This window comes from Tympanuchus pallidicinctus, unplaced genomic scaffold (genome assembly GCF_026119805.1).
Source record: "Tympanuchus pallidicinctus isolate F22 unplaced genomic scaffold, pur_lepc_1.0 scaffold3, whole genome shotgun sequence".
Lineage (NCBI taxonomy): Eukaryota > Metazoa > Chordata > Aves > Galliformes > Phasianidae > Tympanuchus > Tympanuchus pallidicinctus.
Window position 1 is genome coordinate 49,956,651 of NW_026294747.1, and position 20,482 is coordinate 49,977,132.

Consider the following 20,482-nt stretch of genomic DNA (forward strand, 5'->3'; position numbering starts at 1 on the left):
AAGGAAGCATAATGGTTTTCCGTACTCCCCCTCTTTATGTCTCCAAAGGACCCTCAGAGGTGAGCTGTTTCTGTTGCTGGATCTGATACCACTACATGCAGAAACACTAACATTGTGCTCTGCTGCCAGCAGACCTAGACCTGGACCTAAACCTCTGGAGAGCATAAAAGGCCTCACCAAACGTTAACATCTGTACCTGGAGTTTTAAGTTCCTTATTTGATTTTCACTTTCAGAGCTGCACTGTGGTGAATATTTGCTTATCGTATCAAATAAACTTTGCTATAGCCAAAGCACAGGTTCAGTGGAGGGATTCCCTATGCATTAAGTCCTTTTCAATTGGTTTCAAAGTTAAACAAACGAGTAAGAGTTATTCTGAACTGGGGTAGAGGGCAGTTGAATCTAAGGAACTCACTGAACTGAGCATCAGCTCAGCAAAGGCTGTGTATTGCCAGAACTGCTGGAGGGGGCAGGAATGTGAAAAGACTGTATGGCCCATTCTTGCACTTGAACTCAATTACTGATCGTGTGAACCCAAGGTTTAAATTTGTTCTTATCTAACATCATCATCTCCATGCATATCATGTAGTTCTGCTGTGGTGAAATGGAACTTTGTGGCTTTCACAGAGATTGAATATTGTAGTGACTTACTACAGCAGAGGTTCTGTATGTACATATCTTTTGCAATTTCTATTTATAATTTCTCATTGTTTCAAGTAATGTCTTGGAAGGTTGGTTGTAAATATCGTATTAACTTCTTTTACATTTCATGAATACCAGATTATCTATTATCATAAATTCAGCAGTGGTGTGTGGATTTATCCTTCGATACAAATCTTTAATTATACCTTACGTTTGCTTTTCCTTGCTAAGAGTGCAAAAGGTTATGCACTCTTATGGCTGCTTGGAGGGTTTTCAGTATTTAGGAACAAACACCAAGCAGTAAAAAGTTTAAAAATAAAATTAATCTGGAGTTGTAAGTCTGTCTGAGACGTGTTTTATATGATCAACAATGATCAAACTCCCATTGTCAATATAAGCTAAATATAAAAGGAATTTTGTTCACTACCAATAGATGTTACAATACAAATTTCATACCTTTCACTTGAACGTGCAAAAAACATCAGAGTCCGAATCATTTATCTGAATCCTACTTAAAAGGCAATGATCCAATACACTATGATTCTTGTAACTGAATCATTTTTGTGGTCTCTCTGGGTGTTATTAAATTTAATGTCAGAATAGTAGGAAAGACGTCTGAAAGCCATTTAATACTGTCACTGGAAAGAAGTTAGATTGTGCTCGATTTCTGACATTAATGTGCTACTTAAGGTAATTTATCATATTGTGATATTAAAAAAGACATCCTTTTTACAGTGGCTGCTGTGTAGCATTCTAATTTGCTATTTTTCTTCAGCATGGTAGGAAGCCTTTTTCATGCATAATGTTTTTTCTGGAGTTCTATTCAGCCCATTCTTTATAATACCGCATCACTTACAACAGCAACTTTAAGTGCTTGTCTCTTTCAAGGATCCTTTCTTTTTTTTTTATGTTAGAATGACTGAAGCCTCCTATGTGAGACAATAGAAGGGGAGCTTTTACAGAGAACCTGAATTGTATATACCTGTCCAACAGAAATATCTGACATATTGGTCTCCATTTATGTGTTTTAGACATCTACTTTCTTTTATGCTTTACCAAGCCAAAGCTTATGTACTGCTAATATGATTTACTGATCATGCAGGGTTTTCTTAAGTGTGCTGCAAGTCCCATTCACTGGTTCTTACGATGGTTTGATGACAGATAACAAATAGGTACTTAATTTTGTCATCTTTATTGCTGCTTGCTTCCTAATGACTAGAGTGTTATTTCTGATATAAATCACATATCGTACTAAGTACTTTTCAATCCACATGTGTAGCCCTATACAGTAAAAAGTATGTACCTCCCTGCTGAAATGCACTGAACTACTTAAACAAAAACGTGAAAAATTAGATTAAAATACACAGTTTCTTCTATTTTGCTTTTACCTTTTAAAAATAAAATAATTTTCTTCCTGTCTCCTGGGAGTGGAGAATCAATTCTTCTTTAATAGACTACAATACAGAAGTGATTTTTTTTTTTTTAAGGTTCTCCCAGGGGAGCTAAATGGTCTATGCTAGCATAGCAATTTTGCATATAAATTTGCCATCCATCGGTAGTGGCAGCAAGTGAAAGGCTTGTAAGAACTACCAATTTAGCAAGGGTTATATATCTGTCAGGTACAATTAAATCCATGAAAAATATTGGCTCTGAACTAAGACTTTTCTAATTCGATTTAGACTGTAGTGGAGAAACAAGTGATTTCATTGGCAAATGGCCTTTATTCAACTGAATGTGAATTCTTTGTAATTTCTTGCTGAGAAATCTTAATTCAGAATGGTGGATGATGTCTAAACACAGTTATTTAATTAACCTGCTGTTATACGCCATTTTGTGAACATCGGACAAGATTAACTTCCTGGCTGTGTGATGCCTGTCAAAGATGTGTGTTTCCAGGGAATATTTAGTGACCATTCAAATTTGATATAATGGCATTTATTGCTAAAGACCAAATTGCTTGTTCATTTAGGGATTATGATAGTCTTGCAATCTAGAATACAATCAGCATTTTTGGATTCCAGTACAGTGCCAGCACTTTCCCAGATCACAGAGAGATAAAGTCAGGGAGCTTATTTTAACAAAATGAAAAATAAAAAAGGCTTGAGCCCATGTATTTTAAAATCTTACATCCTTTTAATACATTCCTTCTGCTTTTTTTCCTTCTTGTTCTGTTTGATTTGAAACTTAACTGTATATGCATCAAATGATAACAAAGCATCACCATGAACACATGAACACTGTACATCCATTGATTTCAAAGGAAGCACCATATGTTACAGTTATGCCTCTGTTAACATACTTGGCTGGGTCAGGGTCTTAATTTCCTCAGCATTCAAAATGCCATGGAGTATGATAATTACTTGGTGAATTAGTAGAGATTTTTTCTGTCTACATGCCTGCCCCAAATTAAACTCTGTAGATTATTTGGCATCCTTTGCTTCACTGAAAGATGAAGGATCAACTTGATGATATATGCTGCAATTTTTGTAAACATTATCTGAAACAATATTGTAGGAGACTACGGTAGTATTAGGGATGGAATCCAAATACTCCTATTTCTTTGTTTCAGGTGTGATAGTCCTTCCCCTTCCTCTGGTATCAATGTTGATAGCCCTTCCACCTTTCTTGATTACAGGGTAATAATCAGTGTGAACCTGACTGTCTGAGTCTCTTGGCTGTTTCTGTCTAAAATTGTGTAGGTTTGTGTCATTCTCTCTGCTATCACTGGCTCTTCAGCCTTGGATGTGATTTCTCCTGAGATGACGCTTGCCTCACTGGTCTTCAAGGAGTTGCATGTTCACTGGTGCATGGCTTTGCTGCATCTCCATTCAGTTCAGCATATCCAAAATATATGGGATGTATTAGAAAAGACTGCTAGCTTGCCTCTGGCCATCAGTCTCACATTCATGTCTTGCTGTCAGAGAGTTGCCTTGAAATTTGGTTTTCACGGTTTCTTGATCTGTCTTTTGCTTTTCCCAAACCTGTTCTTTGACACTGATGTATCCTTGATGTCTTGCGCTATCTTGACCTGTCCTGCAGCCAGACTGCTACTTAGGTTGCTGTCACTCCCTCATCCTGCTCTCTTAATTCCATCTGGTACCTTATGTGAAGTCTGGAGGTCACCAGCTCATGTGAAGAGGATGTGTGGGGCTGTTGCTCCTGGAGGTCTCAGCATGGGAACAACGTGGGAAGAGGGCAAAAGGTCTCTGGTGACTGTTAGGTGTGAAATGGGGTAGACAGTAGTGATGGCCTGCAAGAGGAGAAAGAGTGGTGCTAGCCAGGTTGCATTGTTCTCAACTTCTGAGGAGATTCAGTGTTTAGGTCAGAATTGTTAAATATGCATTATATTTAACTTTCAAAATGGTCAAAAATGTCAAAGTCTAGAGCTTTGGGTTAGGGTTCCCACAGACTACTGATATTTGAGTGTTTAACAGGTTCTGTAGTTCTGTAGTGGTCTCATCAGATATTTCTAAAAAAAACCTGTATGGGTCTTAGTCATAGCCATTGTACCTCACATAAGGGTTTTTTTTTCCTTCCTCTGACATGTGAACAAGATGTTTTTCTTCTTCATAAATCTGCCTTTTGCCAGCTTGTCTCACTTAAAATTCTTTATATATGCATAAAACAGTATTGTGATGTTTGCTTTTATGCTTCAGTATCCACCTACTGGGTATGCCCCATGGCTGGAGAAAAGGAGTTCTGGTTTGCAGGTGTGTGCTTTCAGAGCACTAACTTCCACTGTAAGAAAATAAATTTAATTAAAAAAAAAAAACACCAAAAACATAAAAAAAGGACCTTGATTGTTATGAATCTTTCTTGCCAGTGACAGTTTACATTATACCCATTGTTGTGTTGAGTGGGTGGACTTGTGACCCTATGCCACTTGCTCCCAGGGCTTTTCCAAATTCTGTGCTCATTTATTTATTAGCTGCATATTCAGGATGTTTGCCATCTTCTTTTCCCAAACACTTTTGATTTTAATAGGATTTCCTTCAGCAGTTCTGCTGACCTCCTAGTTCCTGTGGAAACATAAGTCTGGAAAGTCTAATTGGGTGTTAACCCCGGCATACAAAACCCCCAGGATTAGAGTCAGTTAATTACTGAGTCTCAGCAATATTTGGTATCTCTGTGAATGTGTATGTAAAAATTCTTGCATCCTTCATGGTTATAAGCTTTCGCCTGTAATTCATTTCCTTATTCTACATCTTTGTGTGACACTGGAGAAGAAAGAAAAGAACAGTGCAACAAGTTACTAAGAATTCCCATTTATAGCAAGGAGATTCATCCTTGTCACAGGAAGCATTTGCCATTTTAGCTCTCTTTATGGAGTCTACAAGCAGCTGAGGCAGAGATGGTCTCATTCTGAGTTGACTCTTCTGGGATCACCTTATTTGTATTGCTTATTGCTTTTCCTTTTTTCTTTTCTTTTGGTGCTCTCCCTCTGTTGGCATTACTTTTAACTCTCCTATTTATTTTTTTTTTCTTTCCAACTTATCTTAATTTTCTGTTTCTTCGTTTGTTCTTTAAGTTCCTCCTCTTGTTGTTTCTTTGCTTCATGCAAGTATTACCAGCAGCTGGTACTGCTGCAGTTGGATCTGTGCATCAGAAGAGGCCATACTGCTGAACATCTGCCAACAGAGGATGTAATCCTGAGTGGGCCTGAAATTAATGTTATTGCATTTAATTCTTGTCATTCATTTCATAAGCAAAAAAAAAAAAGCCCACATTTGAGTGCCGTGCAGATATTGCCCTGTGCTGTCTAGTTACATTTCTCTTGGAAACTTTTGCTGTAAAGATGAATATGACCATTGAAGGTTGTTAGGAGTTGGAATCTGATCCATTATGGAAGAGATTTTGGTGTCTTTCTGCTGGTCTCAAAAAGCTGATTTGACACGCACTGTTTTTCTGGGACTTAGCCATCTTTTTGTTAGAGGGAGGAACACTGATGGAGGAAACTTGCTGTTTGGGTCAGGAGGAATACAATTTTCCTTGTATCCAAGCTCTGGCTGGTATAATCTAGTAGTAAGTATAAGAAAAAAAAGAAAGTACTGTTTAGGAAAATTCTTTGAAAATAATGTATATTTTAAGATTTTTTTTAATCTAATGACCCTGAGGTGGGCATTTGTGTCTTCTGTAAATACATACATATATATGTTTTTCTCTTTTTCCGTAGGGTGGTTATTTTCTGGGTGTTTCAGTTGCATGTCAAGGTTGGGCTAAGAGGCTAATACACAAAACTGCCTCCATGGAGCTTTTATAGGGAAGCAGCCTTGAGTCTGTCACCTCTGATGCACTTTGCTTTTGAAACAGCTGTTTCATTTGTTCTGAGGTTCAATTATGTTCCGGCACTGCATTTTTATATTTATATCTGTATAAAAGGGACAATATTTTCATATTCACAGCAGTGTAAGTGAAAGGAAAAGAAGAGGGGATTGCTTGAGTGAATAGGTGGAAGAGTTTGCTGCTGTCTTTGCCTCCTGCAGTGCTTATGGAGGGGTTAATTGTTTCTTAAACTCTTTGTTAGAAAAAAATGTTGGGGGAAAAAGCTTTTATAGCTGCTTTCTGAGAATACTTTGTGATGACACTCAGTCACCTGCATGGCTGTGCAGGTGGTGCCTGCGTGCACCTCAGCTGCCACAGAATGGAGGAGATGGAGAAATGGAACAGTTAAGGACTGAGATGAAAGTCATCAAATTAGCTGTTCTTAATGAAGGCAGGGATGGTTTGTGTGGTGCTTAGTGCTGTGCTCACTTGTCCGTTATGATTCTTCCTGGTCTGGGCACTACATTTCATTTGTGTGTGCCAGGTGCCAGGGGTATATGCTGTTACCTTCTCACCTTGTCAGGTATGAATGGCAGTCCTAGAGGATGGCTCAGCCTGCCCTGGGGGTCTGTTCCTTGTAGTGCTGAGGAAGGCAACATTTCCCGACCATGCTATGCTGAAGTTTGTTTTCAACTTCAGGTCCTCCTTTGCCATTATTTTTCAGGATGCAGGACTGATGGGGAGGTGGTGACTTCAAACTGCTTTTTTTTTTTTTTTTTTGCAAAGACAAAGAGAATGTGGCAGTAACATAAAAGCACACCATTTTAATGAAATAGTAATCTCATGACTTAGAATATTCTCAGGCTCTTAAACCCAAATTGCTTTGACAGTTTTAAGATTAAATTTAGCAAAAGCAAGTTACTGGAAAGGAGGCTCTTTCTTTATTAGATATGCATACTTTCCAACCCATCTTCCAATGCAACATCCAGCACAGGCCTAGAGCTGAGCATTAAATCAGCAAATGACTTCTGCGCTCTCTGTTTGGAGGGATCATGTGCTGGATTTGCAGCAGAGAAGTTGCTATCTTTTTCACTCTCCATCCAAATTGAATGCAAGTGCTATAGAAGGAGGAGTGAGTATTTTGTTTGGATCAGTAGTTGTATTATGGAATGTACAGGTCCCTATGGGTGCTTTGGAGAGCATAGGTGTGTGTTCTAGCTCAGCTGGCTGGTGCATTACAGCTGTGGAGACTCTTCACCCAGCAAAACCAGGTGTCCCACTGCTGCTGGGAAAGTCATTTGTTAGCTAGAAGAGTGTGTAATACTGTTGTTCAGCTTGTTCTTGAAGCTCTTTATATTGGCCAGGGAGAGTTACTCTGGCCAAGAATAGCTTTCCTTTAAGTTTGATCTTCTGGTCAGAGCAGAATTGATGATCAGCTGAGTGACATTGCTCCTGTAATAGTCATTTACTACAGTGCCAGGTGTGTAAAATACATTGGTTCTGACCTGGGAGCGTTTTGTAAGAATAAATGGTTGTATATAGGTGTGAGGCAGTATTTCATGGCTTTTCAAAATAAGAGTATGACTTCCAGGAAGCCCAGGAGAAGCAGGTGTGCAGCCTTTGCTGAACTTCAGTGAGACTAGGTCACTTGGCTTCCATGAACTGCTGGGAAAATCACAGCCAAGTCTGAAAGTGCTGCCTTAAAATGCAGTATGTAGGAGTAAAAATGTACTTTGTGAGTAGTTTCTTTTCAAGCTTTTAATGTTTGTATTTTTTTTTCTTCCCTTCTTTGAGACTGCCGTTAAATCTTCATCTAACCACCACACTGCCTAGCAATAACAGCATAAAGGTGTCTGCCTGGGAAAGCTATAAGAGAGACACCTGTTTATTACAGTAATGTGAAAAAGAAATTGAGACTTTCCAGATTCAGCTCAGCTTGAATGTGCTAGCTCTCTCAGCTTTGAATTATTCAGATGGATTTTTGGAATGGTTCAGGCTGTACTTTTGGTCACATTAAGCACATAAAAGGTAGGAGAGCAAGGTTTTGTTTTCTTTAGGCATGGTATTACACCTACAGTGGATTATACCTGCAGATCAGATATTTGGAAATTGAAACTTTGAAACTGGAAGTGTCATCAGAAGGGACAAAGTGCACCTTTGAAAGCTAATTTAATGAAAACCCCCCAGGTGGAAACCAGCCTGAAAAATCTGGCTCTGGTTTTGTCCCACGGTTGTCCTGACACACCTAAGTAATACAAATGATCATGTCTTGGGAGGGGGGAGCGCATCAGGGAGGAATGCTATGCATGTGTTTATCTCTAGCTTGGAAATAAAGTTGTCACTTTCTTCTGAATATTTGCAGGTGAAAGTGATGGTAAGAATTTGTCCCTCTCAAGGAGCACATGAAACATCCGAATCCATGTCCTTCCTAAAGGTAGATCCTCGAAAAAAGCAAATCACGCTTTATGATCCAGCGGCAAGTGGGCCTTCCAATGGAGGTCACAGAAGAGGTATTGTTGCTGTCCCAAAGATGTTTGCCTTTGATGCAGTTTTCCCACAGGATGCTTCACAGGTAATGAAGTCACTTGTGTAAATTTCCTGAGTCTTTTGCATTTCATTTGCCTTTAGAGTACTTGCTGTTTCTATGGAATTTTATTTGAATGAGTTGCCTAACGCTTGGAAAAAAAAGCCACATACAACAGTAATTAATAGACAGACACTTCCAGTTTAGCCAAGACGTAAAATAAAGGGAAATGGATTTGCTGACTGAATTATCTTTGTGCATTTTCTCTTGTTAGCTTCAAATTGGCTGCGTCTTTCACTCACTTTTCCATCCAGTTAAGTTTTAACCCATTTGATGTCACAAAGAATCTCCTTCCCCACTGCTTTCAGTGGGTAATGACCATGTACTTAATGTTAAGTGCTAAATGCTGCTGTTAGGAGAAGAGATACAGCTAACTTCATGGTACTGCTATACTGAAGAAGTAGTAAGGGAGCTTTTATGTTTTCATCACCTTTTCTAGTTTGCTTATCCTACGTTCTTGACCGAATATTTTATCTTGATGGTGGTGCTAATAGTGTGTGCCTCTCATGCCCTGCAAAAGGCTCTATTTCTACAGTAGTAGCCCCCGACATTAAATCTGATATGTAGATGGCATGGTGAGTATCTGACAGGACTTTTGTTGTCAGAGAGTGATTATTAAAGTTAGATTTTATTGAAAGAAAATAAAACACAAAATATTAAAGGTGATAAAGATATACTAATGCTGACAAAAGATATTGAGATATAGCTCAGAATTCCACACTCATATCTTCTCCTAGGATGTTATTGACTTTTTGGGTTCCAAAGTAGAGATACAAAAGTATCCGTGAAATCTAAGTTCTAGCCAGCACTGAAGATGGAGAATATGTCCTACACAGCTCCACTCCTACTGCAATGGTAACTACACCAGTACACCAGTCTGGTGTTGAGATCCTGCATAAACCCAAACTGTGTCTTTCTGCAGAGATTTGCAACTGTAATGTCAACATTGGTCTAGAACTGGAAATGGCTTTGTCTACAGATACTGAAACGCCTGTGGTCAGCCTCTCCTGCAAGGTGGCTGATCACAGCCAGCTGCTGTGCTGGTTTTGACACAATCCTGTGGATCCTGCCCCCTGGTTTGGTCTAGGCACTTTCAGGTGCTTGTAGTGCACCACTTGTGTTTCTTGGTGATGTTGGCCAGCCCACCCAACTTCTGTGCAGACATCATTCCTCAAGGCAAGCTCACTGCCAAGAAGCTACGAACAGCTTTATCATTCACTGTAGTTACGTATTTAAACCTTTCCCTGCCTCCACCACCCCGCACAGTTGCTGTACATAATACATCATCATGCCATATATTTGAAACCTTCATTGATGTGGATATGCAGGTTTTAGTACACTCAGGTATTTTAGCAAGTTATTGATGATACTGTTTTCCTTGGAAAAGGAAAATGTGATACTATGAAATCTTATTCAGGGATCTTAATGCATTTTCTCCAGTATGAATGTCTTTTTAATTCCTGTGAGCACTCCTGAGTAGCTTAATTTTAGTGGAGTTGCTACTATTGCTGAATAGCCTTGGTGAAGCTATTATACCAGCAGGAAGCCTGGTTGGATAGCATTCAGTTTGGTACATTAGTCATAGAATCAATATTCCAAGAAAATTGGTTTAATAGAATTGAAAACTATTTTAGGCTGTAGTAGCAGGTTTTTTGTTGTTGCTTTTTTTAAGATAGCATAGTTACTGAAATAATAGGACGGATGCCATAAAAACGGGAAGAATATAAAAATATTGAGTCATTTCATACGGAAGAGTTGTGAAAAACATAGCGGTATATTCTCTTCTACTTATTTGTCTCCAATCTTTCTTTCAGGCGGAGGTATGCTCTGGAACGGTAGCAGAAGTAATACAGTCTGTTGTGAATGGTGCAGATGGTTGCATATTTTGCTTTGGTCACGTCAAGCTTGGTGAGCTCCCAAATTCGTTACAGTTAATTACTATGTCAGTCTGGTAATTACATGCTGTCAGCTCCTGGAACAATAAACCTGGAGTATATGAATAGATTAGAATTTCTTTTTAATTAGCTTTGCAAACTTATCGTGGTTTATTTCTACACTGGGATTGTAAGTTTTAATTTGAAAAGGTAAAATGTAACATCAGATTAGCTTATTCAAGAGCAAGTTTTTATATAGGTGCATTGTGATGAAAATCAAAAGATCAGAGATGTTTTTAAGATCTAATTTGCTGTAGGTCAGAGTTACAAAAAAGGCAAAACTAATTGAATAAATAGTAATGGATTAATAATTAAGTACTTGGCATTTTTTGCATTTGTTATTCTCTGTTATCTGTGCAGCACGTGGCATTGCATATAATGTGCAACGGTGATATGTAGAGAAACTGTCTTTTACAAGAAAGGTGGATTAAGTTCACGTTTGTCCTTTCATTCTAGGAAAATCTTTTACGATGATTGGGAAAGATAGTTCCACACAAAGCCTTGGTATCATCCCCTGTGCAATTTCTTGGCTCTTCAAATTAATCAATGAACGTAAAGAAAAAACTGGGACTCGTTTCTCTATTAGAGTATCTGCTGTGGAGATCAGTGGCAAAGATGAAAACCTTAAGGATTTGTTAGCTGAAGTGGCCACTGGCAGCCTTCAGGATGGCCAGTCTCCTGGAGTTTATCTAAGAGAAGATCCAATATGTGGAACCCAGGTATAGTGGATATCCCAACATAGACTTTCTGAGTCTGAATTTCTTCTACTTTTTATTTTCTTTCATTTGACGGCAATTATGACAACTTTTAAGATGGTTAAAAAAAATAAATTGCTTTTAATCTGTTAAGTCATGCTCCCAGGATGTACAGATTTGTTTCTTTTAGTTCTCAAGAGATTTAGCTAATTCAGAAAGCAAAAAAATAAAAGCTCCTCTGCTAATTAGACATTTTACTGTCTGTATTCCAGCTTCAAAACCAAAGTGAGCTAAGAGCTCCGACAGCAGAGAAGGCTGCCTTTTTCCTTGACGCTGCAATTGCTGCCAGAAGTACCAGCAGACCTGAATGTGAGGAAGAAGATAGGAGGAATTCACACATGCTCTTTACTCTTCATATATATCAATATCGCATGGAGAAAAGTGGCAAAGGAGGAAGTATGAATCTTCACATATTCTTAATTTTTAAATGACTTGGGTTTGGGTTAGCTTAACAGTAATTGGCAATAAACTTGAAAAAGTGAAGTGAACCCTCAAGTCAGTCCACCTACAACTTCAGTAGCTTTTTTCTTGCTATTAATATTTAATTTGGTCATTAGCCTATGCTAATTATTTTCTTCATTTGAATAAGTTTTGAATACCCAGTCTGGCTGGAGCCCATACAGGCACATAACGTACAACTGTTTTTCCCTTTTTGTTTTAGTGTCTGGAGGACGCAGCCGTTTGCATCTCATTGATCTAGGAAGCTGTGAAAAAGTGCTGAGCAAGAGCCGAGATGGAGGAGGCTCTCTGTGTTTGTCTCTCTCTGCCTTGGGCAATGTAATTTTGGCCTTAATTAATGGTGCTAAACACGTGCCGTATAAGTAAGTCAATTATTGCATGCATTAGCTTAAATTTGTGGCTGGTGTTACCTGAGCAATGAATTGCATAAGCATACGCAATTTACTCTGCCTAAGATGAAATTAAAGGAAGTTCTGTCAGAGAGGGATGTGTCTTAATATTACTTATGTGTTAGATACATACATATGTTTATCTACCAACATGATGTTCTTAAAGTGATCAGAAATTGTATGGATATTGGTATATGCTTGATTTGGGCAAAATGCATATGTTGAAGAGAGTTTGATTGTTGAAGAATGCAGGAGGAATGACAGAGATTTTTTTTTCTCTTCTGTTTCTTTTTCAAAATTTAGAAACTTTTGAAATTTCAGAAGATATTAGAATATTTGTGAAGTATGGTCATCAAGGGGTTTTATTTCACTATGCTATTTTTAGTGGTACATTCTAATTTTTTCAATTAAAAAAAAAAAAAGAGAGAGAGAAAAAGTGACCATGTTGCACATTTGTTTAGCAGAAGGGAATATTCAGGTGTATTGCTTTGTAGAGTATGCTTGACAATAATGTTATGCCAAACACATCTGTGGGGAGCCCAGCCTAAAGACAACATTCACAATGTAAACACTCCTGCCAGAAGTTGGCCTTCTGCCCTTAAGTTTAATTTCTGCTTGTCTTTTTAATTTCGTGTCTTCATTATCAATCATGTCATTCCACTTATCTAGTGTTGCATCTCAAACAGGTGTTCCTTTTTTCTGTATTAGGCTGAAAGTAGATAATTTCCTCAGGCTAGTTGCTAGGATTGTGGATGGAGTACAGAATGAATAGGCTAGAATAAGGAAGGGTGCCTGCTATGATTTCGTGAGCACAGACATGATAGTAATTCCTACACTTCAGGCCAGCTTAGGGTGGTGATAGGAAACAGCCTCCAAAGAGCCTTGGGTAGATATGTTGGAGACCTGTGGATGACAGAATGTTAGCTATCTTGTCAGCTTTGCTCTCCATTGCTAACAATTGCATCACCTTCTGAAGGAATACTTTCAGAGTGAATTATAGCTTCCCATTTGCCATGTCATAGCAAAGCAAAGCAGAATGGGAACTAGATTAGCTAGGGTGACACTAATAATATATTTCTGATACCTAATGTTGTTATTTTTCTAGGATTTTCTTACCATTTCTGTTGACTTTTTCTCATCAAAATTATATGCCCATAGCTCACAAAGGTTAGATAGAGATGCAGAGTCTGCATGGATAAACATAATGCGATCATGAGCTGCTTGAGCAGTATGAGCTAACTGTGAGGTAACTAAACTATTATCAACCATTTTACAGCTGTGTTATGTAACAAACAAAATGAATTATAATGCAAAAAAGACTGATAAATTGTCCAAATTTTGGTATATTTGTGTAAAATTTGATACATTTTTAGTACAGGCAAATAATAGGAATAATTTCTGATTGATATGTACCATAAATGTGTATATCCTTCTGAGAAAAAAAGTAAACCTGTGGTGTAAAAATCTGCAAAAAGACTGCGATTTCTTTAAACTATATTAACATTCCCATTTTTTACACAGAGACAACAAGTTGACAATGTTGTTGAGGGAATCACTTGGGAACATCAACTGCAGAACTACTATGATTGCGCATATTTCAGACTCCCCAGCGAATTATGCAGAAACCCTCACCACCATTCAGCTTTCATCACGAATCCACCGAATGAGAAAGAAAAAATCCAAGGTTGGTACACAAGCATACCACAATTAATTCATTTGAAAATGAGTTTTTCTAGCCTCTTGGTGGGGGAATATGGGATTTCTCAGCCTTAAGAAGTAATACAAAATGCATAAAAGCTCAAGAGGAGAACTGACAAATGACTTGGCATAAAGCCATCATCCCACCCCCAATCCTTAATCCTGAAATTCACTTTCTGTCTGTTCCAGACACGAATCCTTTATTTGCTTGTATGTGGAACGATCTCAAGCCTCAATTTGTGTTAATTAAAAACCAATAAGAAAGGAACAGAAAACTGTTGAGGACAAAGAGAATGTATAGTATTTAATGTAAACTGCCTGAAAAGGTGCGATTTATGACTCCAGTAAAATTTGTGTTGCATGACCTTGTTACTTTAATTCACACAGTAATATTTTTGCACTAGATGTAGATGTGATAGTACACACAGAGTGCAAAGTATATTGCAAACCTGCTCTTTTTATCAATTACATGCACACATATATACACATATATCAATTCATTTTAATAACTCTTCCCCTGCTGATCATTTGCAGTATGCATCCAGCTCATCTGGAGGAGAGAGTTCATGTGAAGAAGGACATGTCCGAAGACCGCCCCATCTTCGACCATTCCACCCACGAACTGTTGCCCTTGACCCTGACCTTCCTGTCCTGAGTATATCTAGTGATCCTGATTATTCCTCTAGCAGTGAACAGTCCTGTGATACTGTCATCTATGTTGGTCCTAATGGTGCAGCTTTGTCTGACAGGGAATTGACAGATAATGAAGGTCCTCCAGAGTTTGTTCCCATAATCCCATCCCTGAACAAGAAGAGAAGTAAAGACAATTCTGCCAGCGGTAGGAGTTCTGACAAGGACCATTTTAAATGCAACACTTTCGCTGAACTGCAAGAAAGGTTAGAGTGCATTGATGGAAGCGAGGAACCTATCAAATATGCTTGTGGAGAGACTTCTGTTACATCCAGTTGTAGTCCAGTGGCCGGAGGTACAGAAAACACACAATCTAAACTGATAAAGGAAAAACTGTCTTCTCCTTCTGGAGGATTTAAGAAACCGGTTTCTCAAGAAACTGCATCTCCAAAAAAAGGGCATAATATTCCTTTCCAGAGTATTGCACCAAGGAGTGTAAATGGTAATTGTCATGAAAAGAGCACACCTCACTTGAAAACAGAGCTCTCTGTGCCACAGAGCAGAGCTGACAGCAAAGTACTGGAGGGAGATAGAGAGACAATCACTGATTCCCTGCAGTTGTCAAGGTGTAGCCCTTCAAAGAACCCAGAGCAGAATAAAGTCACAGCTGAATGTGTCGTTAAAGAAAAGTCTTCGTATGTGAAGAGGCCCTTGCCAAGCCCAGCACCCCCACCTCCACAGCAGAAAGAACAGGTGCCAAGTTCCAAAGCTCAGAGTTTGGAGCTGGACAATAGCAATGCAGTTCGGACTCCTCCTGTGGGAATGAGCAAGCAGATAGCAAACAAACCTGAACAAAACTCTGTAGGAAGCACGTTTCTGGTTAGTAGCAATGGCCAGAGTCAGTCAGGTGCTATAGAGGTACACAGCTTCCGATCAGCATTCAGAGGTAAATGTTTTGATCGAGATATACTAACCACTACGGTGACTTTACAGCAGCCCGTTGAGCTGAATGGGGAGGATGAGCTTGTTTTCACTGTGGTGGAAGAACTGTCCATCAGTGGGATTATGGATAATGGAAGACCTTCCAGTATCATTAGCTTTAACAGCGACTGCTCCCTTCAAGCCCTTGCATCGGGTTCAAGGCCAGTTAGTATTATTAGCAGCATAAACGACGAGTTTGATGCTTATACCTCACAGGAAACTTCTACTGGTGTAAATATTGATATTGTTGTGCCCTTTGCTAAGGATCCCTTTACCAGCAGCAGACGTTCCTCCATCAGTTCATGGCTCAGTGAAGTCAGCATTTGTACAATTGAGAGTGATGGAGCTCAGTCAAGTGACAGTTTTGTAGCTCAGACATCTTACAGCTGTAATAAGTCTGAAGATCCCTTCAACTTGGATTCACACAATTTATCTGTCCCTTTGAAAAGCGCTCTGAATGACAGTGGATTTTGCTTCTCTGAACTGGACAGTGAGAGCATGAGTTCTAGCAAGCTGTCCTCAGGATTTGGCAAAAGCCCTCAAACCTCTGAAACTACCAAAGCATCTCAGATTAAAAGTGCTTTTTGTATCTCTGATCAGCCTGTAAAAATAAAATGTAATTCTCGTGATACGCCTGTAATAGAAACAATACATTCTAGTCTTCCTAGGAAAACAAAAACTACCTCGTCTCCAATCCACAATAATACTGTCATCAGCTATAAAGACCTGCAGAATCCATGTGGTGTATTTGAAGATCCCTGGCTGCTGCGCACAGATAATCAGCTGGAAACAAAACCCACAGATGCATTGTTGTCTCCAAAATCACACACATTTGGTACTGACAAGCAGCCAGGAAAAGCTGCCCAGTATTTTGGCACATCATCTGGGCCAACGAAGTCACAAACTATGCTTGCCTGTTCGCAAAGGGTTGTGGATGGTTGCGAAATGGCCTGCAAATCCTCCAGTGGAGCTGCGAAGAAGTCAGAAGCTGTGATGAAGATGCCACAGCTGAAGAGAGGGGCTACCACATTGGGAGTGATGCCAGTATCGCATGCTAATAACAGCACTTTGTCAGAGGCCATCACCAGAGGGAATTCAGATGCTCCTATGGCCACTGGCAGCTTGAAATCTTCACTGGGAAAGAAGAGCATGCCGCAGAAGTCAAGCATGTTGCCCAGGCCAGGCGGGCCAATGCCTCCAACACCTCCTGTGCGCAAATCAAGCCTGGAACAAAAACCTGTTGGTCTGGGAAATGGTGGGGGAAAAGCCTCCAGCCTAGAGTTTGCCAGGGCTTCCACACCAAAGGCTGAAGATGAACTGGATTTGCGTTTGAAAGCTGGATCTTACTTCAGTGAATGTGCCAGCAGTAGAATGAACCTGAAAGGTGATCACTCTTTGCCTAAGATGACATCAAGCTTGAAGGCAAAGGCATCAAAGAATGAAGCTGTGCACCGCTATGGGAGCCACATGTCTCTGGAGAGGTGTGACAGCCTGACGTCAGTTGGATCCAAAGCAAACTTGGTGAGGGAAAATGGGAGCACTGGTAATGTCCGGGCAGGACGCTCTGTCCCTAGGCTGGGTGTTCCCCCTGTTGCCTCTGGTGGAGCTTTACCATTGACCTTCAACAACCCTGCACCTGGTAAAAGCAGCCAGGCAAAACCCACAGCTAACCAGAAGGTCCAAGCCAGCGGGAATAAAAACCGGGGCCTCTCCGCCAGCGGATCAAAGTCTCTCAGTTCCTCCGTGAAGTCCCTGGCACAGCCGGTGGGGAAGAGCTCCAGCGTGGCTCCTGGAGGAAAGGCTGCACCCCGATCCATGCAGCCTGCTGGTGGCAAACCCGGCCGAGGGACCATCATGGGGACCAAGCAGGCCATGAGGGCTGCCAACAGCCGCGTGAACGAGCTGGTGTCTGGTGGCTCTGCCAAGGTGGGCCACTTCCGAGGCTCTACCGACTCTGACAGTGGCAATGACAGTGGAATTAATCTCAGTGATGAGAAGTCTCCAATCCCAGTGCTGCCATCTCCATACAGCAAGATAACAGCACCCAGGCGGCCTCAGCGATACAGCAGCGGGCATGGTAGTGACAACAGCAGTGTCCTCAGTGGGGAGCTGCCACCGGCCATGGGGAGGACGGCCCTGTTCTACCACAGCGGTGGTAGCAGCGGCTATGAGAGTATGATTCGGGACAGTGAGGCCACTGGCAGTGCCTCTTCTGCACACGACTCCATGAGTGAAAGCGGGATGTCCTCTCCAGGACGGATGAGGAGCCTCAAGTCCCCCAAGAAACGATCTACAGGTGAGGAGTAAAGGGAAGGTGGCCGGGCCACGTGCGCACTGCTGCGTCCTGGAGGTTGTGAAATTCTCACAGCGCTTCCAACAGAAGTGGGCTGGGGCAAGCTTGAAGTGGGGACTGCCTGCATTGCACTTGTGTGTGCATGTGTATTGCTGTGACAGCAGCTACTTGTCATTTATTTCACTTCAAAGCTGCAGGTGTGACACAGGTGCTGCGGCAGAGAGGGCAGGAGAAGGTGCTGAGTGCCCTGGGGCTCTGGCAGCCTCCTTGTGAGGGTGGAGGCAGCAGGTGGCTGCCAGCAGACGGGGACCTTCCTTCCTCAGCAGGGTCAGCAGCGAGCGCAGCCCAGATGAAGAGAGTGTTACAGATGGATTGGGAAGAGTGAAGATATTGAAAGTATTTTCATGAGGATGGAGAGTGTTTTTGTGCAGGCTGGGGAAGAAGGGCAAGAGGGGGGCAGTGAGGAGAGGAGATGGTCTGCTGATGGGAAATTTCTGTGGAGTAGGCTGAGACTTCTGTTTGGGAACAAGGGAATAGGTCTGGAGTGGAGAACAGCATTTGTGTATTAATGAAAATTGTATTAGATTATCTAAAAGTAGGGCCTGCAGGCGGAGCAGGAGAGTGCATTAATACTGCCAGCTAACTGCAAAATTACTGCGTTGCACTGTAGCGAAGGTTTCATGAAAAATGTTTGGAAGGTACTTGTGTAAAAAGAACAGCAAGCCATTGTGGAAGTTGCTCAGAAGTTGCTCAGTCACTTGCATGCTATGCCAAGGCAGACGCACTTGACTGTACCATGCAGAGGTGGCATATGAATGCCAGCTTCCCTTTTCTGCTCTCCAGTGCCTTTCCTTGTTGCTCTTGCAGGTGGTGCTCATCTAAGTGTCCCTGGTTGTAGCCAGCTTCAAAATCAGGCTGGTGTGACTGCTGGTACAGTAGTCATTTTTAACTATCTAGCTTGAAGACATGTACAATAAAGAATCATTGACAGTCAGTGTCAGCTAAAGACCAAATTCTTATTCAGTAATCTAAGTGTACTGCAGTAGAGCAGGAACGGATATCAGTGGTGCACTGAATCTTGAGTTTTTGGTTGGCAAGGGGTAATTTTTGCAATCTGTAGAGACAGTTATGATGCACAATTCTGACAGTAAAATCAAATGAGTTAAAGTGATATGGTTCTATTGTCAAAGAAACTGAGTTGATTCAGTGGGGTTTAAATCAGTTTGGAAACTTAGTGCAGCATTTGCTGCAGTTCTCTTTCCATAGCATACAAACCTCTTAAACCTTTTCCTGCAAATCAATATTAGCAGCTGTATAAGTTGTGCACATATTGAGAAAGCACTACCCAATGATGGATTTCTATTTGTTTTTGCCACAGAAAATGCTTATAATGTCTTTAAAAATGACAAACTAGTTATTTTTCCATTTGAAATTGCTCTATATCAGTAAATTATTTTTGGAATACTTTAGACTTAGAGACCATAATGTATTTTGTCCATGATATGAGGTTTCCTGGGAACTTCATGAAATATTTCTTAGATAAAATGTTTGCACTCCCATTATTGCCATAAAATATATTGCGATCTTTGCAAAGTGTTAGAGATTCTTGATGTTTACATTGCTCCCAACTATGTCGTAGTCAAGCGACAGGTCTCTGAATTTACAGAACCTGTGGAAGAGAAACCTATTCCTGTAGACAAACCTTCTCCCTTAGATATCACTGGAAACTTTGTACCCTCATCCTTTAACTTTATCCATAGAGAAATGATGTTGATGTTGGCTGGTTCAGTGGAAGGATACGAAGATTCTCTTCTTGTATTTTACTACTACTATTCAGTGTTCTCTTCAGAGGGGGATCCAGCTCTCACCAATGTACTTACAAGATCAGAGTTACTGTAGGTGGTTTCAGTGGGCAAATAGCATTGATTCAGACTAAATAAACTGAGAATGTGAGAATAATAAGTAGTGTTGGAGAAGTAGAATCAAGTCTTACCCTTTCCAGAAATATTCCCTTAGAATATTTATTCTAAGGGAATTTATTCATTCCCTTATATTTATAATAGAAATTAGCAAGGATGCAATTAAGAGTAAGGGATGCTTTTCTTAAGAGCATGTAAACTCATCAGGTATCTGTGGAGGTGTATTGGTCTCACAAGGTGTCTGCTGGGGTTTTGTCTCCATTTCATCTGGAGTTTTGTGACAGGGCTCACCTGACAGCCTTAACTTGAATTTTTCCTGTAGAGGTCTTGAGCCTAGTAGATTACCTTGGGTGCACTTTCCTCTGAACAGCACTGCCTTGTCTGTTTGATACGCTCCCTTTAGCAAGAAGACTAAAAGTAATGAAACTCAACTCTGAGAGTAGGTTTTCAATAAAAGGAGGGAGATTTGTCAGCAATGAATTTATTTATTGCCACCATTCAGCCAAAGCTGCTTGTACTTACTGCTAACGCGATGTTTCAGCTTTTTTCTGGTGGCCTTCAGCCCTTCTATTTACCCAGGGACTGCACTGCAGCCTTGTTTTAACCAGCCTTATGTAGGTGTTCACTCATGTCATATATAAAGTTCTGCCTTTGAGAGAACAAAGAGAGAGACTTGTGACTGTGAAAACTGCTGGACACCAAAGTGTCAGCTTTTGTATACAAAAGTACTAGCATTTTTCAAGTACACCAGTTGGTTTCTCCTCTAGGAAACTTCTTCTCCTGGGAATTGTGTTAGTGTGGTGGTTTGCTCTTTAGTTGTGGAAAAAACAAATCCCTGCTGTTGAGGAATTCATGAGGTTTGTCATACTCTGACCGGTGTGTAAATGAGCAGTGATAGGCATAGCAGTGACAAGCTGCAACTTGATTGATTGCTGCCT

General features: G+C 40.4%; 1 protein-coding gene across 1 annotated transcript in view; it reads left to right on the forward strand.

Moving 5' to 3' along the window:
* KIF26A (kinesin family member 26A) overlaps nt 1-20,482 on the forward strand; it is a 96,470-nt gene that overhangs the window by 72,239 nt on the left and 3,749 nt on the right. Inside the window, exons 6-12 of the mRNA XM_052693820.1 lie at nt 8,265-8,474; nt 10,301-10,394; nt 10,877-11,139; nt 11,388-11,571; nt 11,837-11,996; nt 13,545-13,707; nt 14,256-17,628. Of these exons, the coding sequence (XP_052549780.1) occupies nt 8,265-8,474; nt 10,301-10,394; nt 10,877-11,139; nt 11,388-11,571; nt 11,837-11,996; nt 13,545-13,707; nt 14,256-17,628 (4,447 nt within the window). The remainder of the gene's footprint in view (nt 1-8,264; nt 8,475-10,300; nt 10,395-10,876; nt 11,140-11,387; nt 11,572-11,836; nt 11,997-13,544; nt 13,708-14,255; nt 17,629-20,482) is intronic.